The sequence below is a fragment of the Lepisosteus oculatus genome, chromosome 11 (assembly GCF_040954835.1).
Source record: "Lepisosteus oculatus isolate fLepOcu1 chromosome 11, fLepOcu1.hap2, whole genome shotgun sequence".
Taxonomy (NCBI): domain Eukaryota; kingdom Metazoa; phylum Chordata; class Actinopteri; order Semionotiformes; family Lepisosteidae; genus Lepisosteus; species Lepisosteus oculatus.
Genome location: NC_090706.1, coordinates 15,575,588 through 15,602,428, shown reverse-complemented (window position 1 = coordinate 15,602,428; position 26,841 = coordinate 15,575,588). Strand labels below are relative to the sequence as shown.

The window sequence follows — 26,841 nt, the reverse complement described above, 5'->3', positions numbered from 1 at the left end:
TCTCTTCTGCCCCCCAGGACCTGGAGTGCCCATGCCTGGTGTATAGATTTTAATTCTATCGAGACATCAAGCATAGTTCAGAATGATCGCAGTGTGTCCAGCTCTGCTACTTGTCTTGGGAATCTTGTCCATGCTCGGACAGTTCTGTCACACAGGGCAGTTTTGTGTAACACAAGGGGCACTAAGATTCCCCTGTGCGCTACTTTTACAAGTATTGCTAAGAGAAATGTTACTTCTCTGATTAAATTAAAACAGTTAAAGCTTTAGTTTTCTCTGTAGCGGTGCCGGGAGGAATCTCCACTGCTTGTATTTGTCGTCTTCCACTGACTGAGACGAGAAAAATTCCTGAAAGGGAATCGTTCACGTGAGGTGTGGCCTGTTTGAAAGTTATGCTTTTCAGGCAATGTGCCATCGCGTGCAGGCAGAGCATTTGCTAATTTCACTGAAAGAGATGCCAATCCCAGGTTACTGAAACTTCCTCCTGGCCTCACCGTCTCCCCCTGCTGGTGTGTGTCGCCATCATAGGCCTCATTTCCAAAGGACCAGTAGCAGTCTCCTCCTGGTTCAGGTTACAGGTCCAGTCCAGGAGAAAGCTGCAGCTGTCTCACAGTTTCTCTATCAGATCAACGATGGGGGGGGGGATAGTCTTGTAACGTCACGAGCCTTTGTGTCTGTTCTAGGGTGTTTCCCAGCTTGCTGTGACTCACCTCCCAGTTCTCAATCTGCGGTGCAGTCTCAAGCCAGCCATTTGCTTCTCGCTGTCTCAGTTCTGTCCTGCGAGGTTTTAACTGGTTCTCACTTCCTCAGCGAGCGTTAACACACACTGCAGCGAGCAGCGGGCTATTGGCAGCGGGCACTTCTAGCTTGCTGTAGCAATAATCACAGTTTTTGTTGGGGTATTTCAAGTTTTGAATAGCGAAAGCAACATTATGACCCAGTACCTTTCCTTTTACAAAGCTGTTAATGACATCCAGTAGGTTGCTAGTTACAAATGTGTCCGTTGAAGTAAAACTGTTTTTATTCTCTGATCATTATAATTGATGACGGCACATGGGTGAGCATTGTATGACATTCAGTTAGACACAGGGGGGATAAACGGCGGTAGTAAGCCCTGTCTCGCAGCTCAGAGCGCTTGGAGGGAGGAGGGCAGGCCGGAGGAAGAGAGCAGAGCTGCAGTGATCTGACCAGTCAAGTAATCAGGAGCGCCACTGCCTTGATCCAGCGCTGCACCGCTGAGGGACGACTTACCGCCCTGTCCTTCTCCAGCGGCGCGATTTTTGTTGGCTTTCTGGGAGCTTGAGGATTTGAACGATGTTGGTCTCGTTTTTTTTTTTAAAGGGCTGTGCGCTTGCCTCCGCAGCCTGGGTGTGCGTCTCCCGAATGTACTCACAGCTGCGGTTTAAGAGCGTGTGGAGAATGGCTCTGCATAGCTCCTGAACTGAGTCCGCAGCTGGAGCTGGGCAAAAAAGACTGCAGGACATGGGGGGGAATCAGTTGATTTTGATGGGGGGGCAGGCCTCGGTTCTGACTGCGCCCCTATGTTTCTGGCGTGTGCTCTGCGGGGTTGCACTGGGGCAGCACTGCCTGCTCCTTACCCTCGTGCTGTCTGTTGTTTTTAATCAACGCCCGATCCCTGTGCTTCGCAGGTATGCCATCGAGTGCCTGAAGGAGAGCAAGTTCTCCTTCGCGTCGGACGTGTGGTCATTCGGGGTCAGCCTGTACGAGCTCCTGACGTACTGCGATAACCGGCAGAGTCCCCCGACGGTAGGTGGGCGGTGTGGGGCGGGGGCACGAGGTGACGAGAGTGCAGATCGGCTTGCGTCTTGACCGTGCGGCCCAGAGCTCCTACCAGAGTCGGCAGGCTGCTCTCGTCTTCGGCGATCTGAGCCTCACCTGCACCCGTCCTCGGGCCCTGACATCACTGGACGGCATCGTGAATAATTAGACACTTCGAGTCATTGTTGTACATTACCACTATCGCAGAGATCCCTTCCCCTGTGCCTCCTGGGTGACTGTAAATGTGTTGAAACTGAAGTGTTGGTTCATTCATGCCTCAGACAGGTAACAGGAAAGGAAGCCGTGATGTATTTGCCGCGATAGTTTTAATGCAGAAACCCTTCTCCAACCACACCTTGGGTCACTAGCACAGGGCTCTGTACATCCGGTATTGAAAAGTCTGGATTCAGTCTAAGTGGTTAACCTCTGTGTTAGCCGGGTGTTAGGGCCTGGGGCGATGTTCCCTTACTTCTGCTTCTTCATTGCATACACTTATATAGTGCTTTTCTGGACACTCCACTCAATTACTGGTAATTGGGAATCCCCACCACCACCAGTGTGCAGCATCCACCTGGATAATAATGTTTAATTTAAACCGCTCCCTTAACATGTTGGAGCTTTAGCCGTCGTATTTTGCGAGTGACATAAAATCCCAAACACTGTGAGGAGAAACAAACTGCAAATGGTTCCATTGCAGCAGCTTCTTGGATGAAGTAAGGCTCCAGTTAGCGAATGAAGGTGGGCTGGAATGAAAACCAGCAGGTGTGGGGACTGGGAACCCCCGCTTTAACGATCCTGGCACGGCAGGGTGGCCTCTTCCCTCTTCCTGCTCTCACACTGCCGAGCGAGTCTTGACGTTGTTCTCCCCGATTTCTCCTCGTGCCCACAGAAGTTCTTTGAGATGATCGGGGCGGTGCAGGGCCAGATGACGGTGATGAAGCTCATCGAGCTGCTGGAGAGGCGGAGGCGCCTGCCCTGCCCGAAGGACTGCCCGCATGAGGTGAGCCCTTAACGCACTGTTCCTGTGCACCCTGAAACCCCCGGACAAGAACCTGCCTACAAATGGCACCCTTAAACCTGACATGGAGTTGTTACTGCAGTAATATGTTGCTGTATGGTCAGAGCCAGCCTGTGCCATTTGGTTATTGAGCTGCCGTTTCTGGGGTTGGATTAGACCCCAAGATCCTACATCCTGGTTTGCTGTCAAGCCTGCTTTTCTGCACTATGTCGCCACCTGTTGTTCAAAAGTCAGAAGTGGTGTTGTCATTGTGTTTTCCAGCAGGTGGCATTCTAGCCTTGAAGTCCACTCTATAACAAAAGAAGAAGAAAAGGCTCACTTTTAACAGCCCAAAGATGCGCCACTGGCACATAGAGGTCATTTGAAATGGAAACGTGTAGCTTAAATCGCAACCTCTGTTTGACCTTTAATGGGTGTCTGGACGTTCTGGGGAAAAAAGCTCAGTTTTTCTGCTGTAGTGTTACTTTTAAATGTTGACTTGATCAATTGTGGATGACCTTTTCTTGTTGCTGTTGTCGCAACCCCAGGTCTACGCAGTGATCGAGAAGTGCTGGGAGAGCGAGCCCTCCAGACGACCGTCTTTCAGAGACCTGATCGCCTCTATTGAAGAGATAGTCCGGACTTACCAGCAGCAGCCTACCGTCAAGCTGAACCTCATCAGCCAGCCCTGAGGCCCGGACATCGCCGAGAACAGGCCTCCTTCCCCGTGATCCCTGCCCCCGGAGTCCGTCCTGTCCTGAAGGAACTGTCGCCTGCCATAGGCCCACCGAGGAACGAGCTGGCAAAAGAAACCGGGACACCAGAGGATTTTCCTTCTTATTGTGCGCCCGCCAGTTCCTTTCCTGTCCTTGCTGTGGTTTGTTTGTTCCCGGTCTGGCGAGAAGCGTTCTAGGATGTTGACCTGGAATCTTGCAGTGGAATCCAAACCCTTCCTGGTTTCTGTTGGTACAGGAGGATGAAGAGGGAACCACATTTCACTCTGGATGTTTTCTTTCCCCATGTCGGGGGGATTATAAACTGGGCCCAAGGTTCACCTGTGAGTTGCTCCATCTGCTTGAACCCTGAGGGGGTGGGCAAGGGAGGCTGCGGAAGGAGAAATTTGTTCTGGGAATCGTGCACCACTGGCGACTGGGAAGTAACCCTGCGTAGTTCGGATCCTTTAAGCCAGATTTGCTTTGTCGTTTTTAAGGACCGGATGTTCTGTGACTCTTAACGGGACTGTTTTAAACCTAGCTGAGCTCACTCCTTAGCGCACTCAACACACAGCATACAAGCTATTAAATGAACCCAACACTTATTCCTCGTATTGTACGTTGTATATATTTCGTAAGCAGGATATATATGTAAATATATAAATATGTAATGTGGTGCCACTTTAAAGTAGCCGTTGCCGTCTACGATAATGTGCATATATCTATACGAAATCCAGGGCCTAAAATGATTGTGGTTTAGTCACCCCTGTCTGATAGAGCGATGTTCTATCGTTTGCCGATTTCTCCATTAAAGCAGTTGACGAAGACCTGTACGACAGAAACTGCGTCATTAGTAAATGAGATTTTAGATTCAGCTTTTTTGCCTGTCTGCCGCCCAGTTTGAGCTTGTTCTCTTGTGGTGTTTTGAATCGGAGTCATCTCTTGTTGTGACAATAAGAGAGGTGGCTTGTGCCTCATGTTACAGAATGCCAGCCATCATACCAAGGCCAAAGAGTTGTTTTTTAAAACGTTGTGTACCAACTTTTTAAAAGAACAACACTTACTAAATGATAGTTTGGTTCCCAAAATCGTGGTAAATGGCCACACTCTTGATGTTAAAATAAATGTGGCTGCCAGCGTGCCTTAATAACCAGTTTGAAGAAAAGGCAGAGTTGTATTTTCAGGCTCCTAACAGCCTTTCAGTCCCGTCACTAAAAGAAAGTGGATGAATTAAAACCAGTTGAAACAGCGGTAAATCTTACTTTGCAGCTGACGTGTTCTAATGGGCTTGAAGGAAGCAGTGTGGCACAGTCGTTAGGGATCCAGACTCGTAACTGAGGTTGCGGGTTCAAGTCCCTGGTGAGACACTGCTGTCTGTACCCTTGAGCAGGGTACTTCGCCGGCATTACTCCAGGAAGATACTCAGCTGTCTTAAGGAGTATAAACGTATGGAGCTTTGGACAAAAGCATCAGCCAAGTATATTAATGTAAATGTAGATGAGCAGAATGGTTGCCTCTCATGTGTAGCTGTTCTTAAGACTGTTTAAGCAACACCTGCCAGTGTCAAAAAACGATAAAGGATTAGTTTAGAAACAGCGACATTGCTAAACTGCTTTTAAGGAAAAGAGGTGACTAAGCCATTCTTAACTGTACTACCTGAAGCTGTGAAGTTCCCCTTGTGGGCCCGGGAGTCTGGAACAGGTGGGAATTCTTCTTACTGTTGGCTGACGAGCAGCCTGGTGCACAGAAGGCAGATGGGGCTCTTAGTTTGCGAGCAAGCCGATTTTTTTTTTCAAAAGCAAAATACGAATTGCTTTTTGTTTTCCTGGTCCTCGCGGATGGGGACAGGTAGTTGGTTAAAGGAACTGATGGTGCTGCAGTAGTGCCCGGTCACGTCACAGATGACCGGCACCGCTGTCCCAGTGCCAGCAGGAGTGTCCGACGCTCTGCAGGCTGAGGTGACCGTGGCCAAAATTGACGAGACCCTCACGTTCTAGCTGCTGCCTGTCCATTTGGAGTCCTGACTGCCCATCCGCTTACGACAGACCAGCCCGGAGCCTGCGACCGCTGGACGAACCAGGCTGGGGTTTTTTGACCGTTTGGTACGGACTTAATGGTCGTCTTTGATATAAATCTGCCTGGTCAGATTGTAATTTAAGGGCTTGCTCGGCCTTTTAAACAGTCTGCTAGTTTTTTTTTCTGGATAAAAGGTAGCACTTGCTTAAAAAAAAAACAGCGTGCAAAAATGTCTTGTTCACTTTGCTCAGGAAAAAAAAAAGAATAGATACCCATTGAGTTGATCCATTTATTTATTTTTTTGTTTGTCTTTGAATGTACAACTTCCACCAGATGAGTAATATTGTCCACAGTGAGTGAGACATGTCTCAGTTCTGAAGGATAATTGTCTTTATTCTTCCTCGGCTGGGGCTGGAAAGGAGAGACTGAAAGCTTGTCCTACTTTTTTCTTTTTGGATAGGAACCTTAGACTTGGGAAATCTATCTGGATGGAATGGGATGCTTTTAATTTCCAAACTACTTTCCCAGCATTCCAACAGGATGTCGGTCAATAGAGACAGTTTGAATGAAGTGTGAAGCACTTCAGCTTTCCTTCAGTTTTGAATGTCAAACCCAAAAGCCTACACATCATAATGCTCTGCAGTGTAGTATTTTTTCAACCAGAATGTGAGCTACTGATGAAAGAAAGCTTCTACAGTCAGAGATGGGTGACCTTCATCTCCAGCTGTTGAATACACATTAAATGTAAGGGTGTTTCTTATAGAAGCCGGAGTGGAAAATGTTTGCCTGTCTCCCTTTTGCAAAAAATCCACCAACTTAAGTGCCAGGAAATCATTGAATATGCATTAAAAGATCAATCTAAACATTGGTTGACAGGTGTGGGAATATGTACCTCAAAGGCTGTTTGAGAAATCAAGCTGGTGCAAAAATATAGTTTTATATAGTAGTTGTTTGACAATGAAGAAGAGGGTGGCTCACGCTATTTGGAGATTTAAGTGTCCCATACAGGATAAAGCACACTAAAAACATGTTTAAGTCTTTGCAGACAGGTAGGAGATTAACTGAAGTACTCTTTTTGCTTTAGAAGGGACAGTTCCAACTGCCTTAAAATCTCTCCAAGGCTGACTGTGCTCTTGCATCACACAATACTCTGTTAATTACACCTGGATCTGCAGTCAAATAATGTCATGTATTGTCTTTGTCTTAAAGCACTATAGTAATTAGACTTTAACAACTCATGTACATTTTTTTCCCTTTGTGTTCAAATTGAGCTGCATGTAATATTTCATATTACAATATCCCCTATGTATGAAAAATTAATAAAATTGTTGAACTGTATTTACATTTCTGATTCTGTCTCTGCTACTCAGGTGTAATTCCCCTCCTTTTTCCTCATTTGCATTTACAGTGTATCTCAACCACACTTAAAACTGGGCAAAATCATGAGCTGGAACAGGATATGTCCTCTTAACAGGGCATGACAAGCCATCAGAATTGATTTTTACTGCGACTTCAATGCTCATACTCATTGAAGCCAAACGAGAAGTAGAATTGTTCATAACAACCCCCACCCCTCATTAATCAGGTTATTGGAAGCAAATGTAAATTTTGATGTATTGTTAATAAAAGCTTGAATAGCAACACTACAACAGGATTAAAGATAGAAGCATACAAGTTTCTGGCTGGTGTATTTTAGGTCTCTTAAAAATTTGCTGTTCCTCTCTGCCTGACCAGAGGGACTGCAGACATGAGAGGATCTATATACTGTAGCTGACATGAAAACAGACCCATTAGATGGGACCCACGGAGTATGGTCGTGTATATCCGGCTCGTACCACAAGTGTGTGGAACATGAGCGTCTGCCTGCTGCCCACGTGTTCCTGAACACCCCAGGAGTTTCTGAGAACGAGAGGACTCTGACAATCCTGTTCACTGTGATTCTGCAGTGCTCTGGCAGACGCACATGACAAACGTTTCACGAAACGTGTTTTTTTTTGTGGGGGGGGGGCTTTGAAAATGAAGTCGAAATCGATTCATCTGTAACGAATGAGTGAATTGTGGCTGAAGGTGACACTGTAGATAATTTAGGCAGATGTCCCCTTTTTTTTGCTGAAGGCAGTAGTTTTGGTGAATTTACAGATCCTTAGTCTTAGTAGTACAAATCAAGAGGCAGTTTCTTTATCAAATCGAGACTTGACTATGACTTGGTCCCAGTCTGCAGAGTGAGCCGGGGTCTGACGGCGTTCTTATTAAATCTTTTTCATCAATTAAATATTTTCCTCCTGACCACAGCACTCGTGAACACGAACACACATTGTTATACTTTCTCAAGTTTTATAACTTTTTTTACATTGTTTTGATATATATTTTTTTGGTTTCTTTCAGTGCATTGTCTTCTGTGCAACAATGCTGTCACAACTACTTTACCAGTTTAAGTGGTTATTAAATAATCAAAGCCTGTTTTTTCCCAAGGGAATGGCACTGGGTGGCAAACGATTGCCTCTTTTACATTCTGAAAAGAATGCAAACGCAATATAAAAGAAACCGCCCTCACCCTATTTCCAGCATCATTCACAATAACCCGTCCATACAGGACAGGAGCGCCTCTAGAGAGAGCGAATCAAATAGCGGCATCTCACGTGACTTTCACCACGCCCCTTTTATGCGTGAACGGGGGGGGGACCCAAAGCAAGTCCTCTCATCCAATCAGCATCGCCCTTACTGCTTTGTCGCTGTTGTTTAAACTGCACCAATACAGCAGGCTGTTGCTGTTGCTAGATTGAAACCTTCCCAGTTCCCAGTGATGGCGGCCGCCGTGTCCGTTGGTGCCGCAGCCGGAGGAGACGAGAATCTGAACCTGGGGCCCATTTTGAAGTCCCCCTCGTCTTACGACTGCGACCCTGCCGCCGAAAATGAGGACTGGTTCCCCGGGGAAGGCGGAGGAGAGCCGGGAGAGGAGGAGAACACGGCGGGAGACGAAGGTCCGCGGGCTGCCGAGGAGGAGCTGTCCGTGCTCAGCCCCGAGGAGATCGCTGGCCGCCTGGACAGGACCCGCCGGGAGTTTTACAACCGCAGGAAAATCCTCATTAAAAACCTGCCACCCGACATCACGAATCAGGCAGGGTTTTGTTCACGCTTGCTTCGAACTTTCGTTTTTTTTTTCCCTAAATTTTTGTTTTCTTTACTGAGTTTACGAGTTAGGCTAGCGGGTTGGCATGATTGCTATGCGGTGCACGTCTGATCTTTTCATTCGGTTTTCCCGGTGTACCCTTAATGGGGAAACGTCGGTGCTTTGTAGGTAGTTGTTACGTCTGAGTTTATTTCAGGGAAGGTGACCGCAAGTTCAGGACTTAACCAGTTGTGTATACATAAAATAAAACACTGTTGGTTTTAAATGGGCAGTATGTGTGTTAGAGGTGTTAGTTTTACCTTGTCCAAGAGGCTGAAAAGATACGGATTTTACAGTCTCATCAGGCGCTCGTTGGATCCGTCTGTCGAGCTGCGATCCGTGAGCTGTGGATACTTTCTATCCATAAAAATAAATGAGCAAGAGTGTTTGTCTACGAACAACATTTTAGCTATGTTATATTTACCGTTAATATTTCCTACCTTATCTTAAATATACCCTTGACATCTGTGAAGCCTTTTAAAATGTTGAGAACTAAATCTGGCGTAATCCTTCTTAATGAATAATTCTGGTTTAATCCGTGCATGTTAGTGTTTTTGTGACTTATGTTGTGTAAGACAAGCAGTTTATTCAGATGTCGGTTTTATTTGGAAATAAAATAATTCATTGCGCCCACACAGTGGCACTGAGGAACACCGGTTTCTACTGTCAAGTTACAGCAGACCTATGAAGTGAAAAGCAGTACAGTTTCAGAGTTGCTTAGGCTGCATTAATGATCCTGCTGTTAATGTAATGTAATGAGTTTTATGTAAATTGCCTGTTTCTCTGCTCTGTGATGCGCTGAGCTCTTCACGTGACACACGTTTTGTTGCCATAACATGACTTTCTGAACAGAGGGGTCAATAGGCGAGAACGCGTTTGCCTACTAGGACGCTGTACACATGAACAGAGTTCCAGATCGGGGCGTTTTGAGCCAGCCCTGATCAAAGAGTAGGCTACGTCCAGAAAGAGTAAAGAGAAAAAAAGACAGCGGTTTTACATTTGCAGTGAGAGAAGCTGCTGGATTTGCTTAGCGCTGTGAAAAGTGAACTTGCCCACAATGGGCAGACTGCATGCAGCACGGGTGAGCTGGACCCCTTTCTCCCTCTCTGAGGGAGAGAGCAAAGCGTGATGTCACCACAGTTGGCTGGGGGCACCTGGGGGGGGCTCAAGAAAAGCAGGGGTTTTTCCCAGCCAGGAACAGCTCCCTGTTTTCCTCTTTCAGGGCTCGCTCCATTGGAAGAGTCCCCCCTTCTGTTCTTCACACCAAAGTGGTTCATTCTAATCACTCTGAGTTGATTTTTGGCTGACTGACAGTTTCTGGTTCTTCACTTCAAAATGAATGTGAAATGCTGGGTGATATTGAGCGCGTGCATCTTAATAGCACTTTAATTTTATGCCTCATAAACATTTACTTAAGGAAATCTAGGAATAGATTAACAATAGGTAAATCACAGCCCAAAATACATAGCTATTCCAGTGTGGCATCCTCTCAGGATTATTAATGCCTAAGTTAACGAACAACTTTAAATGGTTTGATAGAGCAGTAATGTTTATTGCATCCTTTTGGTATTTTTTTGGCAGGAGGTCCATGATCTTTTGAGTGACTATGACTTAAAGTACTGCTTTGTAGACAAATACAAAGGAACAGGTGAGTACCTTTTAAAAGACTTGTATTCCTGTAAGCTTTTGCCCTGTATGAAAGGCTGTATTAAATTGAAGTCATAGGCGGCATCTCCTTTCAGAGAAACCTTTTATTCTTAGTTTAGGGTCTTGCTTAGGGTCTTAATGGGTTTCCAGCATTTTCACCTGAAAAAGAAACTAGCGGTGTATTATTTCTAGTTAGTCACCATATGGCTCTGTGTTGATTTGGATGCTTTGAAATAAGATGGAACCATAGAAGCTGACTTCCAGGGTAATGGAAGACCAGAGACCCAGTGATGTTTCAAAACCAGGGCTGAGAATTTCTGCCCTGTTCAGCGATTGTCAGCACTGTTGGGCCTCCCAGGGTGGGTCTTTGGATTGAGAACCAGTCCCGAGAGGAATGGTAGGGGTGTCCTGCTGCTGTTGGCAGGGATCAGCCTGAGTGTTTTAACCTTTGCCTTCTGTTATTCTTGCCACTCCTAGCCTTTGTGACTCTGCTGAACGGTGAACAAGCCAAGTCTGCCATAAAGGAGTACCACCAGTATTCCCTCCGCGACCGGGATATCTCCGTGCAGCTGCAGCCCACGGACGCCCTGCTGTGCATCGCCAACCTGCCCCTGTCCTTCACCCAGCAGCAGTTCGAGGAGCTGGTCCGCCCCTTCGGCAACCTGGAGCGCTGCTTCCTGGTGTACAGCGAGAGCACGGGCCAGTCCAAGGGCTACGGCTTCGTGGAGTACATGAAGAAGGACTCGGCCGCCCGGGCCAAGTCCGAGCTCCTGGGCAAGCAGCTGGGCACGCGCATGCTGTACGTCCACTGGACTGAGGTGAACTCCCTCACCTACCCGCTGCTGCACTCTCGCTGCCTCTGCGTGGACCGCCTGCCTCGTGGGCTCCAGGACGCCGAGGGCCTGCAGGAGATCTTCACCCAGTTCCACCCTCCCGTCTTCTGCCAGGTACAGCTGGAATGGGAGTCTCCCTTTGCCTCGCCCTGGAGGGCCCCAGTCTACTGGGGGTTGTACATGCTTTTGCTCGGTGGCCAAAGGGCATTTTTGTAGCCTGTAGCTGGCTCAGCAGAGGTTTGACAGGAAAATGAGAATATGGGTGGTTCTGCGGGACCAGATGTGGAGACCACCTAATTTAGATCAAGCCAGCAGGAAAAATAAATCCCCTTACAGGCAATAAAATGGGTAATCCAATCAGGCCAAACCCAAGTGGTTTAGATAGAAACTTAACATGCTGGTTTTCAGTGGGGTAGTTATGTGGGTGACAGTTCATGTACTGGCTTGAAGTTTAGGTAGTGAGATACTCTCAGATTTCACCTTCAGACCATTTTAAGGAAATACTTGTAGAATTAAACTAGCAGGTTTTTTTTCCATTATTTAAAATTAAAATCGGGGACCTTGGCACCTAGAATAAATTTGAGTTCTAGAGGAAGCATTGCTTAACCCTGACCTGATTTGCAGGGTTAGAGAGTGGTTTCTATAGTGATGACCGCCTGACTGTCACAGGTGCAGTGTGTGAATGACCTGTGCGCACATTACTGAATTGCTGAAGCTCGCCCATTCAGCCCCCTTTGTCTTCCTTTTGCTACGTGAGGAAGGGCTTTCTGGAACTTGCATAGTGGCTGGCTGCTCTGGGGGCAACTCATTGTTATGGAAATGTTTTTTTTGCTTGCTATTAGGCTTTACAAAAAGTTGCAAAAATATGAATGCAAGCCTACCTGGGGCACATTCGCTGCTGATTGCACAGGCCATGCTTGTCTAAGTTTACTCGGAGATCTCTGTCAGAACCACATTGGGCTATGACGGGCCTCCTGTTTTGAAGTAATGGCATGGGAGGGAGGGGCTTGATTTAAAGCTATTATTGGCAGTCGAGTACCAAAGCAAACCGCATGACCTATTGTCCACATATCAGCTATTAATTCTGCCGGGCTTGTACTCTTTAACACATCCCCTGAAGTGTATACACTTTGAAAAACGAGCACTGTGTGGGGGTTTCAGTGGCCTCTGTTGCACGGGACTGTTAGTGCTGTCGTTACTTTTCATTGCGCGGTGGCCTTAAATTGACAAGGTGACCTACCTTATACATGCTCCTTTCAATTTTGTAGTGCCCACGTTTATTCTGTAAACATAACATGCAAATTGATGAGCAGGTGAATCTCTGCCGTTTCATTCCTTGACCGCTACCACTGCAATTTTGACCTTGTTAGTTTAGAAATACAGGTGACAATTCAACCTGGTTTTCCCTTTTTGGTTTTTAAAAGCAAGTTCATTTGAAGGTCTCCATCTAGTTATAATAACTTTAGTAGTTTGTTTTTTTTTTAGACACCCACAATTCTTTGTAAAAAAAAAATAAAAAGCCTTGCAGATCCTACATAACCAGCCCACAAAGTCAACTTTTGAAAGTGAATTCCTGCTTGCCAAATTCTTAAAGCGTCTGAGGTCCACAGCTTTTTAATGCCGACTGACTGTGCGCTTTCCAGCTGGCCCAAGGGCAGGATGGCAACTTCAGGCGGTTTGCAGTGCTGGAGTTCGAGACGGCCGAGATGGCAGAGATGTTCCAGAGGAGCACCGACGGGCTGGCTGTGGGCAAGACGCGCATCCGCGTCTCGTTCTGCGCACCTGGACCCCCAGGGAGGAGCATGCTGGCCGCGCTCATTGCAGCTCAGACCATGGTAGGGTTCTCTGGCGCTGCCCTTCAAAAGCTTGCAATTTATAAAATCTAATTTTATGTTCTCTTAATGTCCTATGCAGATGTTTGCTTGCTCTTAGATGTTCAAAATATGCAGAGAGCGATGTCCGGCTTATTTGGGGTTTATGCACTTTAAATACTATACTTCATTTCAGCTTCTCCCTCCCCAATGCTTCTCCTATCCAAAATGCAATGGCAGCTTTTAATTAGGTAGGCTTCTTTTAGTGTTGTCACTGTTCTGAGGGTTGCGTTTTGACTCGTTGGGTGGTCTCTACTCTCTGTGCAGGCTATGAATCGCGGGAAGGGGCTGCTGCCTGAGCCGAATGCCATGCAGATCCTCACCAGCCTCAACAACCCAGCTACGCTGAAAATGCTGCTCACCCCACTACAGCAAGGCAGGAAGCATGGTAATGCCCTGGATGTGTTACTCTGCAGCCCACTTGTCACCAACAACACCTTTAGGTCCATTCCCTAAATATTGGTGCAAAAGGCAGCTTACAGTACCAGGAGGAAAGCCATGCCTTGTTAAGAGGACAGGTCTCAATGTTGGGATGATCATCAGGGTCTCGTACAAGACATTTTTCTGCTTCACAAAATATACAAACAACATTTGCAACATCAGGGGTGGGGGGTGAGCCTGGAAAATCGTCCATGCTTGGGAGGAGCTGGTAATGTATGTTTTTTTTTTTAGTCAGTTAAAGTTAGTTGCTGAAGGGGAAAGTGTTGTAATGCAGAGAAGAGCTATTTCTGGGCTTAGCCTTCCTAACCTTGGCCATAGAGTGCACTTTTAATTCTCGTGTAATTATAATCCTACTTTAGTAGTGAGTGTGTGGTGTATGACAACTTTCCTTTCCACTTCATTTTGAAAAGAAGAACTAAGTGGTCATGAAATGAGAGTTCCCTGTTTTGCTTTTTGTAGGTCTCCTTGGAGCAGCTCCTGCAATGCCCCTCTTGGCGAACCCTGCCCTGACAGCAGCTTTGCTGCAGCTTGTACTACAAAACCAGGCCCAGCTCCAGCAGGTACAGTACTTAAACCTTGAGAGGAAACCACAGTGTCCTGTGCCAAACCACTTGCAAACTACTGTTCCTCCAAACTTGCCTTGTGGCTAAAGGATGAAAGCGACTGTTTATCATCCTGTTTTACAGTGTTTCTTCCTGCAGCTTAATTATGCCAGTGGCCTTCAAATATCAACAAGATATCTCTATACTTTTTCTCTCAATGTACAGTGTGTATTTTATAATTTTATTCTATGGTATGTTCCTCTTACAAATTGTAACGGGAAGTTTGTCCCTTGTTTCAAGCAAATACTGCATAGAATAATATAAATGTGATGGTTCTGGAAATTCTACCCCTTGTTTTTAAAGGGGAACTGCAATCCAAATTTTTCTAACCGGTTATTAAATCTCTGTAAAATTAATTGACTATCACAAACTTTTACAAATTCTGAATTAAGTGCAAAATCTGCAGCTTTGTGAAAGTACATGTTTGCCATGTCACACTGCTGATCTCACCATGGTGAGTGTTCACACAAATTGCAATGTGAATCTTATTAGTCCCTGTAATGACTAATGTGATGTATGAGCTAGAATAAGTACAGGTTGTGCAGGAGACACTTCACTGTTGAGTTAACAAGTAGCATTTGTCAGCAAACCTGTCTCAAATTTGAGAGCAATATTTCTATTGGATTTAAAGATGTATTCACAAGGCTGCACATTTACAATGTAATAGAGCTGGTTCATGTCCCCAGAAGTTTTGTTGCCTTGTTCTAAATCGCAGACATTGATGGCAATATGGCAATGTGCATACCTGAAAATCTGGTGCATTTTGTGATGTACACAGTAATGTTTAAAACCTCCAATTTACATTTTACTGTCATTGTGGTTTGAAATGCACTCATCAAACCAATTCTTTCTAACCCCATAATATAGAAATGGCATTGCATTTCCCCCTTTAAAAGCACAGAAGTGTTTTTTTTCGTTTATGGTTAAGGGGGGGAGGAATGAAGCCTACAGCAGGGTTCCCTTTTCTGCTTTTTGTAATGTGATTTATTCCTTCTCTGAAAATGGCTCTGACTCTTCAGCTGTTCATCTGTCTTTCATCTTGTTATTTTTCTCTGTCATCCATGCACCCTTTGACAGAATGCATTGCTGGGGAGCCCCCTGCTTCTGCAGAATCTTATGTGGGCACAGCTCCTGCACAATAAAGAGAACCAGGCAGGCCTGAGTGTGAGTCATGGTGTGAGTGTGGTTTGTGTGTAGAGCGTGGTTTCCCATTCATTGTGTTTCCTCTAGGACATGGTTTCCTATCTATCCTCCTGGAGGACATGTTTTAATTACCATTAACTTAGCTCTTTGTTAGTTACATTTATCAAACCCCTAGAACATCTGTTCATATTGTTAGAATTTGAGGTAGTTTTAACCCTTTAACATTTAAAATGGATCCAATGCCTGATTCCAGGGTTCTGTTCTTAATTCTTAATGGTAGTGGTAGTGACTCTGGAATTTAACCACTGGGCTTAGGCAAGTGCTTAGTTGGGCATCTGGTTCAGTGCTGTCCCGATCCATTAAGAATTCTTTTAAGAAAGCTCTGGGTAGCAGCAGAACGTAACAGAATTGTATTTGCTGCATCCCTTGGCAGTGATCTGAGCGATGTGGATTTCTGATGGAACAAAGTACAGAAAACTGGGATCGTGTTGTCTCGGCTATAATGAAAATGAAAAGATACTGACACTCCGGGGCAGGGATTGTGGAAACCTGCTCTAGGAAACATTGTTCTCAAATATTCCTTTGGAGCTGCTTTGGCTGAATGGTGTTTGAGTCATTTTGGACTCCTCTCCAAAAGATAAGTTGTTGTGATTCTGTGGATGACCTAATCCAAATTGTGACTCTGAGAAGAGCAGTGTCTGGCAGGGCCAAGCCTGTGAACCGAGTGCTACTATGGGATTGATGTACTGAGAGGTTTACTTGATTGTGATGGATGGAGAAAACCGGACAGGAATTACGGGAAGCAAGTAGGCTGGCGGAACAGGCCGGCTTATTGGAAAAAGTTTTTTTCCTTCTCCTTCACCTCCCACACACCATACTAGAGTACTTTACTCATTTTAATCCAGGATTGTCATATAAATTTGGTTTTGATTTTGAAGAGCAGAGAAAAAGCCCAAATGGCTGGACCCACCATGTAGGATGCTTCTATAATTATTCTGTATATATACATGAATATTTTTGCTCCGCAAAATATTACCGTGTATGGTAACAGCCGGAGATGGATATAGTTATATTTCCATATCTAGGATTTAAAGGCTGGAGGGGAGTTTGTGGGAGGAAAAAATTCATTTTACAGCTTCTCTTTCACTAGTTCTCAATCCAATTCTAGTGTATAACCCTATACTGTGCACTCTTCGTATGGTCCTGTACTGTAATAAATTGGATAACCTCCATTATTTTGAGTGCTGTTTGCATTAAAAAGCCTTTGTTTTTTCCATTTGTCAAAGTTCCCAGAATCTTCAGTTGCTGTTTTAGTGATCTCCATCCCTAATCCCTCAAGATGAATGATGACTTTGTCATGTCAAAACATGGACTGTTTTGAATAAATAATGGAAATTTGGATGTGATGGATCCTGAAGCTTTCCAGGATGAGGGGTGGAGATCCTGTTAGGCTGTAAGGATATGATCAGTTTTTGTTCGTTTGCTGTTTCTGTAGTCCGGGGTGCTTGGAGAAAACCCCCTGTCTGTGTTGCCACCTCAAAACATCCTTCAGCAGGGAATGGGAATACTGGGAGACCTGCCTCCAGGTGAGCGTTTGACTTCGGAGTGCAGGGGTTTACCTGGGAGAAGCTGTTCTGTTCACGTCACTCAGCTGCCTGCGGTTTGTCATGTTATACATTTGCTCTCTGCCTTTTGTCTGCAGGTGGAGTTTTGCCCTCTGTTGGGCTGGCCCCAGAAGTGCCTCCTCCAGGGCCCATAAAGCCACCCACGCTGCCTGGAGGAAACATGCCCCTCCCACACCTGCTGGGTGGTGGGTCTGTGGACCGGGAGTCTCCCACCACCGTGGGGGGCCACTTTCCTCAGTCTGCGCCTTCTCCTGCGCTCCAGGGCATTGTCACCCCTATTCTGGGCAATGTGCTAGGTGGCATACCTCAGCAGCCTAGTGCTGGTCTGCCAGCCGATGGCGGGTCTCTAATGCCAGGGGTAAGAACATGGTGTGGGAGGCTTGTTCATTAGCCCAAAACCCTACTCCAGTGCTGGAGCTCTATCCTGCTTGTCAATTGATCTGGGAACAAAAAAAATCATGCTACTGTATAGTGTTAAAAAGGAATATAAAACCTTCCTCAGTTGTTTTGTTTTAAACACAGACTCGGTGACCATGGTTATATATTAATGTGTAGATTTAGACTTTGGACTGCCGAGCTTTGGCAGAAGTGAGTTTTGGATTTCTTCCACCATTCAACCTCCAAAAATAAATCCCTTTAAATAATTGCATTCTACCACAATATTGAGATCTTCAGACATAAGATTGTGAAAGGACTCGAGCATGTTCAATTCTTCGTTTATTTGCAGGAGGCATAGTTAAGCACAGCAGTTTATGGGAGGGGAAAAAACATTAATTTTATCCTTTTCAGCTGTCCCTACTGGGGGAGCCTCCCAAAGACCTGAAGATTCCCCGGAACCCATTCCTCAACATCCACAGTGCCTTCCCATCAGCAAGCATGTCAGGATCAGGTGAGAGGAGCTGACATGTTTTGTAGATCAAGGTTCCACATTCTTTCAGACTTTGTGATGAGAACTGTGCTTCCATTTCACTTCAACTAGTGGCTTTCTTCTCTGTGACTGTCCAGGGAGCTGTAAAAATACAAGGAAGCCTTCGCCTCTAAGCTCTTGGTACCATTAAATATCTGGTTTTATTTTCCTCTGCTTCAGAGCTGTGTCAATAAAGGAAATTCAGAAGTGGCTTGAAATCTGAATATTTCATAGCTGAAAGCAACTCTGAAGTGGCCCAACAATGGACTGCAGAATCGGTTTAAATGAAAAACCATTCTGGGCCGTAAAAGGTATGAGGTGTTGAGGCATGCATTTAACTTTTCTTGTGTTTTCTGCAGGTGCAAACTCCAGACCGCACCCCTATAGGAAGAAGCCCGCTGTCTTAGGGAACATTTCTAATCCCAGAAACATGCATAGTTCCCATTCAGACTTCTCTCCTTCTTCCAGCCTTCAGTACCAAGACTCCTATTTGTATGGAGACTACAAGCCTATAAATCAAGTATGATGTCTTTTTTTTCTCCCCTTTATTTGTATTTCATTATAGTTACACTTTCAAGTTAATGGAAGAGTTGGTGTGGAAATGAGTCACTAGTGATTAATAAGGTTTGTGACTGGAGATAATACAAGCCTGCAAAAAACAAATTACAAACCCAGAGGTAGATGGCAGGTTTCTGTTTTTCCCCAAAGTTGTTTGGCGCTCCACTATTGAAATGAACACTGGGCTTGGCATGTGGCATTGGAGGAGGTCCAGCCTGTAGCCTCTCTTTGTTTTAATGTGAAATATGTTTTAAGGAAGCATGTTTCAATTCAAGAATTTATATAGAGGTTCTCCGTAAAAAATCGAATGCAGCTCGAGCCCTAGAGTACCAAAGGATCCTTCGGGTCTCATTCTTTTCTATATTAAGTAATGTCTTGTATAATAAGTGGAATCTTCCTGCTTCTTTTGGTCTTAAACAGTTGCTAATTGAAAATAACTTATGTGAAACCTGTAGGACTCCTGCCGTGTAGGACTAGATTTTCCCTTCATTAGTAACGATATATTTGTGTAAGGAAAGAAGTGGTGGCAAGATGAAATACTGGTAGGGTAATGAAATAACTATGCCATGAAATTAAGAATGTAGCAGTCCTCATAATTGTATCCTCTCCAGGATGTCTTTGTCATGCAACTAGAAGGAATTGTGATATTTTACTGAATTAAAAAATTGAGTAAATATTCATTTCCTACCTGCGAAGAGGGTGAGGTCATCTGTCTGCAAACAGCAAGACTGTAGCAACAGACTTTTTTTTTAAGCATCAGCTAGCATCATATCACTAGCCACAACATCTCTGTACAATGGTGTGTTTTTTTTTTTCCCCACTAACAGGACTCAATGTCGCACATGTATCAGCAACTCGATGCCTTGGACCCAAGTGCTTTGAGAGGATACAACCATCACAAGCAAAAGGTACTTTGCAGGCTGATGGCCCTGATCGATTTATAGCTCCCTTTGGGTAGAGGTTTTTATGAAATGTAGCTTTTGAAAATATTTTTGAAAAGCATAAGTTTGCTTTGCCACACCTGGCGTTCTGACCAAGAGCCTGTTTCATAAAACCGGAAACCATCCAAGTCCTGCAGCTGAGCGGGAATCCTGTGGTCTGTCATGATTGATAGTCTTTCCCTGTTCCTTTTTGTGCTCCAGAGTCCGTACCAGTCTGGCTACAGTGAGCGCGGAGCCTTTAACCTCTCTCCTGTGCCCTCTTATCACTCGGGGTCTCCTACAGCATACTTCAAGAGCGGGATGAGTGCTGGGATCCAACAGACTCACCTCAACAAGGTCAGGGGGGTCTTTACTGTTTGAAGTCTTAACAGGGAAGCAGTATATTTTTGTACACTGTGGTATTAATGTGTAGCTTCAATTTGGTTGCCTCCTTCCCATTTAATCACTCACACCAGCACATTGCCAACATGGGGTGAATGCAAGAATAAGAGGTATACATATCTGTGCCCCGAGTCATGGATGATGTTCTGGGCAGGTCTCCTGTTGTGCTGTGCAAGATGGGGACATGTTAAAAGGATGTGCTAAACAGGTTTTAGTTGTTCCATGGTGACCACTGAGAGAACAACCACCTCGTTCTCTAGAATGCAGTTCTGTTCCCAAAAGAAATATCTCATGATCTGTTGCCACATTCTGATAAGAGTTGCATTTGCATGGGATTTAGAAGACAGGTACTCTGCAATGGGCAGGGAGTTAGCCGTCCATGGCAAACCCAGTGCGACAATTGGATGAGCTCGGGAGCTGTATTTTTCTCCAGGGTTGTTTTGAACCTATCTATTATCCGCCTCTCTCCTCCATCGCCATCCCTGTGGATGTGCGGCCAAGACGCGGGTGTCTTGGGCACTCTTCGTGTTCAGAGCAAAGGTTGTGTAGTTTGTGTCCAAATGGGGAACCTGCACTTACTGGCTCAAGTTGGGGAGCTGCATTTTCTGGTTAGTAAAAATATAACCTAATGTGTGTGAAATTGTAAAAACTGTCTCTGCTTATTTTCAGGCAGTAGGTATGCCTCCTGTAAGCAATGGGAACAGTTTGTACGGGTACGGGCCAAGCTCATCTCCTCCAGGAAACATTATGAAGGTAAAGGCTTTTTCCCTCTCAGTGAAACGGGCAAGATTCTTAAGTTAAAGCTTGGAAAATGGTTACAGTAGGCTTCACATCGCACCTTGAGGACCTGAAGTATAAAGATTCTACTATTACAGAAGTGTCCTTGTCTGTTAACCTTATTTCTGAATTTGTTTTAATGCAGCTGTGGTTTATTTATTATTTTGAAACCCGTGCCCAGACAGTGTCATTTAAATTCCACAATTGAGTGCAGTTGCTCAATGGAATGAAGAGTGCTGTTTGTTTTGTTAAAGAATCTACTTTAAATACTGCACGTGAATGTAGTTAATTGGTTAGAAGTTTCAATTATATTGTAAAGCTCTGATTAAACTGAAGTTAATTTTTTGCCACCAGAAACATGGTTTTAAAAGATGGTTTAAAACGGATGTAATGGTTCTGCTTTTTGTAGAAAAAAATAGCATGTAGTGCAAAACAAAGCTTTGCAGGCTGTCGCCAGTTTTTAAAAGTCAGGTTTTATTTTTAGAATGAGGAAATGATCAACATTTTGACCTTGTTCCTTAATTAAATTTGCAAAGTTACTCATTGTGGGCCTTGTTAGTCATTGGTATGCTATAAGAGATTTACAATCTAAGCTCTTGTGGTACAGTAGTGAATTAGTGGGTGCACATGAATCTTTCAGTGACCCAGTGTTCATCATGCTTTTAATATGTAGCCGTTTGCTGTATGTGCATTCAATTTAAACTCGAGATGAGAACAGTACAAGGAAGCATTCTGAAATTGCAGACATTCCAAAAGTGATCATGTATCTTTCACTCCTTCCATGAGGAGGATGTGCAGGACAGATTTAATGTGCCAGGTTTGGATGTTGCATGAATATGCAGTAAATATCTTGTGCTTTTTTTTGTTTTTGGTCAGACGCCAGTTGGGGGTCAGAAACGAGTGTTCTCGCGTCTCATCCCGTCGCCCGAGCCGAGCCCCGAGGGCAGCTATGTGGGACAGCACTCGCAGGGTCTTGGGGGACACTATGCCGATTCCTACCTGAAGCGGAAACGGATATTTTAACTGCGGGTGTCTCCGGAGTTGTGGGGATAAAATGGAAAAGGATGAGAGAAGGGAGGGAGGAGGAAGGACAGACCTCTGACGTTGTGCCAATCATCACTGACACCATGGTTATTACAAGGGTGGAGAATTATTATGTGTGGTGTTCTGTTTTTTTTTTCTGCCAGTGATAGTCAAGGTGGCTGTAAGATGATATACTGGGAAATGTATGACTGTGATTTATCCATTTTATTCTTTTTTTCCCCTCCCCTCTTTCGGTAAAGAACATTTTAAGATCCTGCTTCCCAGCTCAGGGAGGTAAATGTTTCTGTTCGACATATTGGCCTTGTAATGTGAGGTTTTGTTTGTTTTTTTTAGTTTTTAATTTTATTTTAAGTATATAAGTTTTAAGTTTCATTTTATTTTGATTTTTTTAAAGAAAAGCCTCATGTTATTATGTGGGTAGCTGGAGAGTGAACACCGCTTAAAGTGAATTCAGGATTTGTTTTTCCTGCTATTTCCAAGTTAAGGCTTAGTTTAGTTTTTTTAAGTTTTAATTTTTTATCCCCCCCCCCCCCCCCCCCAGGCAAAGCCCTAAATGTTTTATCCTTTCTTATTGTTTGTAACTGTGTGAAAATGTGAATTTTTGCTTTTTGTCATTTATGCTTTTCTGTTAATGGCAGGAACTTTTCCTCCCTTGTACTGCTCATGTAAATTTTATTTTCCCTATTCATCTTCCCTTTTAACTTAAGATTCTAAGGAGGGCAGAGATGAGGAGTAACTTTGTACAGTCTCGTGTCTTAGTGTGTACTTCGATATAGTTATTTAAATGTGCAGCAGTGTAATGTTACATGAAAGCATCTATTTTTACACTGACATTATTCTATAAACCTCAAGAGCACAGTTATTCTGCTGATTTAGGCTTGAAATGTGATACCCTCCTTTTATGCCTTATGTCCTTCACCACTTCTAAACCTTACTGAACATTTACGTTTCTCAGCACAGAATGAAACTGCATTGACGTGACAAAGCAGACTTCCAGTCTTGACCTGAACTGGTTCTTACCTCACTTCTTAATACTTCAGAACCGAAACAGTTCTCTGTATGTTTCAACAGTATTTTTGTGCCTTCTAGGATTTTCTATCATAAATCATTATATAAATTATTAAACTCATGATGCCAAATGGCAACAGCAGCTCTTCCAGATTTAAATGTCCAAAGAAATTTGGTTGCTGCTTTCAAAGCTCAGCCTATGTATGTGTAACAGGCATGCCTTACTGTTTTTAAATGGCCTTTAAATGAGCATTGCTGGGGTACTGCTGCCTCTTCCTTCTTTTAATGATGTGGAACTTATTTTTGCTTCTCATTAATTTCTAAAGTTCTAAAGAAGCTCTGCCCTGTTGGTACTGACCAGTGTATTTATGCTGAGGTGCCTTTTTTTTATTTGTTGTCCAGCCCAGAGCAGGACTTCAAAGCAGGGTCGTTTCTATGCTGATATGCTTCTTTCTGAATCTTGTAACCCTTTTAGATCAAGGCATCTCATGGCCAAATTAGGAATGGAAGAGCCAAGATTCTAACATTTTAAAGGTTAGAATTCAAACTTTCATATTAACAGCTTTACTACAGTCAGTTTTTTTTTAATACCGAGTCAGTTTTACTCTTTGGGTGGTTTTGTATACGGGGTGATGGCTTTATTGCACTTAAACTACTGTATGTGTGTTGAAATCACCGTTCTTAAACCTTCCTTTTGTTTTTGATCAGTGCAGCTTTTTTATTTTTAATCTCGGAACCTTTTTCCTGTTCCTAGCCCATGTTTGCTTAAGGAGATGCTCAAGATGCATAGGTCTGAGGGCATTTCATGTAAGAAATATAAGGCATTAAACATTTTAATGTGATCTTTGCAGCTACAGAAAGTCTTAAATGCAAATTTGTCAAGGGAACTTGCAATATGTTGAAAAATCAAGCAATTCTACTAGTCAGACTGAGGTATTAATATCTAGTTTGACAGATATTCAAACAAGAGCCAGTTTGAGTATTTTATTCTTTCCCCCATTTAACCCACAGTGTTGGGTAATGGCTTTAATGTTCTCAGTTTAAACCTATCATGACCAAATTCAAAGCAAATTTTCTCTTCAAGTGGACATGTATTGATCAGTTTTTGTTTAAGCTGTTTGCTGATCATTATCCGCTTGGGTGGTGCATTTCCAAGTTTAAACTGCCATAGAAGCATGCTTTTTATTCTTTTGTAATACACAAGAAAATACTTGAACAGCTTTTTGATCAACTGTGAAATCGCAGTTTGTGAGGAGTATGTTTAGTAATGTAGGTGGGTTTTAAGTTAAAATAACAAATTCTTTGTATAGCATCATTACCTCCAACCAGTATTGCTTGACATTTTGAGGAAGTTTGGGTGTCTTAGTGTCCGCTAGGGTGATTTTTCTGTTCCATATTTCTCATTGTGACTTTTTCTTACTAAGGCAACTAATGTTTGTGTCTCCTACAAAATAAAACAAAAACGTCATGTTGTGAGTGATTCTTCACTGCCTTGTCGACAAGCACAAGGCAATCTAAAAGCTGTAAGTCTGACAGGTTTGTGCTGGAATGCTTTGGTTTTGGTAGATCTCTAAATAAGTGAATTCAATCTACAATAAATGACACTTGCAGCTACAGATGTCATTTATTTGCTCTAGTCAAGGTAACAGTTGCTACATCGATAAATTTATACGCGCCAGCAGCTGAGTCTTGTCTGCTGTAGGTAAAATGGAGGGTCATCTTTAACAAAACTGCTATGTTTCGCAAAGTTAATTGGAACTGAGATTTGCTGACTGAACACTAGGGGGTGTAAATCTACAACCATTTTTTTTTTCTCAAGCTGCCGACAAGGCTATTTATTTGCGTTCCTTTATCTTACCGGGAGAGTCGCTCGAGCTCGGATTCTTATGAACACTTGCAACCAGCAAACGGTTTAGTGGTGCAATGATAGTGGTGTTCCTCCCTCAAGGTGAAAGCGGTGTCCTGCCTGGGGTTTGAACCCTCAACCCTGCCGCATTCATGCTTTAGGTAGTAGATGGTTTTGTCCCATTTTATTTGGGGAATTGGAATGGGATTTCAATGCCAGAAATGTTCAACGGTTTTCACTTTTTAAATATGATTGGGATTCCTTCTTTTTGGAATCCTTCATAGATGTAACCTTTGCTTGATCTGTACTGGTGCAAGGAAGTTTGTAAATTACATTGAAGGGCATTCACTGCCGATACAGGAGTAGACTAATGCAACACTCCTGGTTCATGGTTGGCTTTTCCTGCTCTCTAAAACAATCCTTACGGAATTAATTTAAAACATCCTTTAAAAAAAAACAGAGGCTCTGTAATCTGCTATAGGTAAATAAATACAAGTGTGGGTCATATACGGTTACCTTTCCCCAGCCAGAGGTTCATGCCTGCACCTTCAGGATTGAAGCTGGGACTAACAGTTCAGGGCTCTCTGGGATCCCTGTGAAACGGTGACCCCTGTGCCCTCTTCACGTGTGAGCTCTGTCTTTTCTAATCACCAGTGGAGATGCTAGGTACTTGCAGAGTTGGACAGGACCAGTCTGCACCTCCCTTTTTTCCCCATGTGCCTATGGCAGGGTGTTGCTGTGAGCCGATGCACAAAGACACAATTGTCGGTTCCCAGATTGGGTGGACATGTAAAACAGGATTATTTGCAACTCTAAAACTGTAAAAAAAAAAAAGCTTATCTCCAGTGCTTGATAACAGTTGTCTTCTATGCCAATGGCCATGCTAACAGACTAACGGCAAGACCCAGGCAGAAGTAGTTCAGGTGGGTAGCTGCGTCAGCATGCATAGTCTGCAAATGAACAAGTTAATAGGTTTATTCCATGCTGAAGAGAGCAAACGTAACGTTTCAGCTGTGAAGCCTTCTTCAGGTGTTGCTCACACCTAAAAAAGGCTTCACAGCTAAAACAGTATGTTTTCTCTCTTCTCTTTTCAGCATGGCATAAACCTATTGCGAGACCAAGGCAGTGCAAGTGCCTTTTGTCTAAGTCGGCCTGAAATATGCGTTTTAAATCAATTTTTGAGAAGACTACAGAAGGTCAGCTAATCCACTTCCCCTTTTGTACGTACAGCTGTCGTAATTCACACCTGTGGTTCAGATCTGCTGCCACTGAAAATGATTTTCCTTTTCCAGTCCGCCACCCAGCTGCTTCTCCCTCTACAGACAGATTGGTGTTGAAGCGACTCTGCAAGTTCTTCCATCTCCTTGGACGTTTGCCAAGTGACACTGAGTGCTTGGTGTATTAATCAGACGATTCAGCTCTCAAAACCTTGAACAAACAGTGCTCTGTTTTCCTTGGAAATGCAGAATAATTTGACCTCCAACATCCAAAATTGCACTTAAAAAGCACTTTTGTTTTCTGCCAGCTGAAGACCCTCCATTTTATTGTAATGCTACTTGAGCAATGTAGACAAGATCCCTATAGCTTTTTAGCTACACACGCATCCTCTCCCCAGAACAGGCTGTACAGGTCTTTTCAAGCAAATAGCTTCATGACGCTTGTTTTTTATAAAAATGTATCGGGATTATATCAGTGGAAGTGTAAAGATGTACATCTACTGCTCCTTTAAGGCTCAACTGTAGAACCTGGCACTAAGATTGGTCACATGGTTTTAGTATGTAATGCTCCGTCTGCAATGAATTTATGCCATCTGTTGAAATCTGTCTTAATGTCATTTAGATATTGTTGGCAGGATGTGATGGATGGGCCTAGCCCATGTCTTTACTCATCATGGGCAGAGGGCAACTCCCTGCCGCTCTTTGCCGAAATCAGTCTGGAAGTTACAAAAGAAAAGACTGATCATATCCTCTTCTGTCAACCACGGTCTTATCTCAGATGGGCACTGTTACTTTACTGAAATGAGAATTAGGTAGAAGTCCTTTTTTTACTCCAGTACATAGTTAAGTACAACTCAAATTTAACTATCCCCCCATTTATCCCTGGTAGGCTGGCCTGCCCGAGCACATTCAGGGAGCAAGCTTCACGTGAGACTGCATTCCCATAGGTTAAAGGGGGCAGATATTCTGAATCCCCCGTGTTGCAAAAACAAAGGCATCCTGTAAAAATCCTAACTTTGAGAAGCATTAAGCATACAAATAACCTGAAGCTTCTGCTCGACTGTACTTTTTTTTTTATCATCAGATTAATGTTGAAAATATCTACATTGCTTTTGTGCTCAGATAGGATCTAAACATGCCAGTTTGTTCACAGCTAAATCTGTGTACAGTGCAACTTGAAACCTATACTAAATATTTGAGGCTACACCCTTTCTGTGAAAACTACAAAAAAAAAACTTCATCCTGGAGTACACCACACATTTTCTTGCCTGTGTGTTTTCCGGTGTGGGGGCTGTTCTCGGAAGCCTTCCAGGATTGATCTGTAGTGGG

The 26,841-nt window shown here is 43.9% G+C and overlaps 2 protein-coding genes across 5 annotated transcripts in view; both read left to right on the top strand.

Annotated features, from left to right (window-relative positions):
• The window catches only part of tyk2 (tyrosine kinase 2), a 43,865-nt gene extending 37,025 nt beyond the window's left edge, over positions 1-6,840 (top strand). For both annotated transcript variants that reach the window (XM_006631591.3, XM_015349140.2), the window contains 3 exons: positions 1,647-1,764; positions 2,666-2,776; positions 3,322-6,840. In XM_006631591.3, the coding sequence (XP_006631654.2) occupies positions 1,647-1,764; positions 2,666-2,776; positions 3,322-3,465 (373 nt within the window). In that variant the 3' untranslated portion in view covers positions 3,466-6,840. The remainder of the gene's footprint in view (positions 1-1,646; positions 1,765-2,665; positions 2,777-3,321) is intronic.
• A 1,409-nt stretch (positions 6,841-8,249) lies between these two features.
• Positions 8,250-23,917, top strand: raver1 (ribonucleoprotein, PTB-binding 1). 3 transcript variants are annotated; one of them, XM_015349247.2, is made up of 15 exons: positions 8,250-8,620; positions 10,253-10,319; positions 10,796-11,265; positions 12,795-12,986; positions 13,290-13,410; positions 13,923-14,023; positions 15,143-15,229; positions 16,704-16,794; positions 16,911-17,191; positions 17,623-17,722; positions 18,100-18,260; positions 19,126-19,206; positions 19,441-19,575; positions 20,290-20,373; positions 21,274-23,917. In XM_015349247.2, the coding sequence occupies exons 1-15, from the start codon at positions 8,306-8,308 to the stop codon at positions 21,418-21,420; spliced, it is 2,433 nt and encodes an 810-aa protein (XP_015204733.2). In that variant the 5' UTR covers positions 8,250-8,305; the 3' UTR covers positions 21,421-23,917. The 3 variants fall into 3 exon arrangements, with proteins under 3 accessions (XP_015204733.2, XP_015204734.2, XP_015204735.2); XM_015349249.2 differs by lacking the exon at positions 8,250-8,620 and adding an exon at positions 9,479-9,752; XM_015349248.2 differs by lacking the exon at positions 15,143-15,229 and having other exon boundaries at positions 8,251-8,620.
• Positions 23,918-26,841: the final 2,924 nt, after the last annotated feature.

What these genes read in the sequence shown, in the direction of transcription:
- raver1 (XM_015349247.2), top strand. Translation starts at nt 8,306, where the DNA reads ATGGCGGCCGCCGTGTCCGTTGGTGCCGCAGCCGGAGGAGACGAGAAT. An exon ending in ACCAGGCCCAGCTCCAGCAG is followed by an intron (nt 14,024 to 15,142) that starts GTACAGTACTTA and finishes ACCCTTTGACAG; the next exon opens with AATGCATTGCTGGGGAGCCC. An exon ending in CTCCAGGAAACATTATGAAG is followed by an intron (nt 20,374 to 21,273) that starts GTAAAGGCTTTT and finishes GTTTTTGGTCAG; the next exon opens with ACGCCAGTTGGGGGTCAGAA.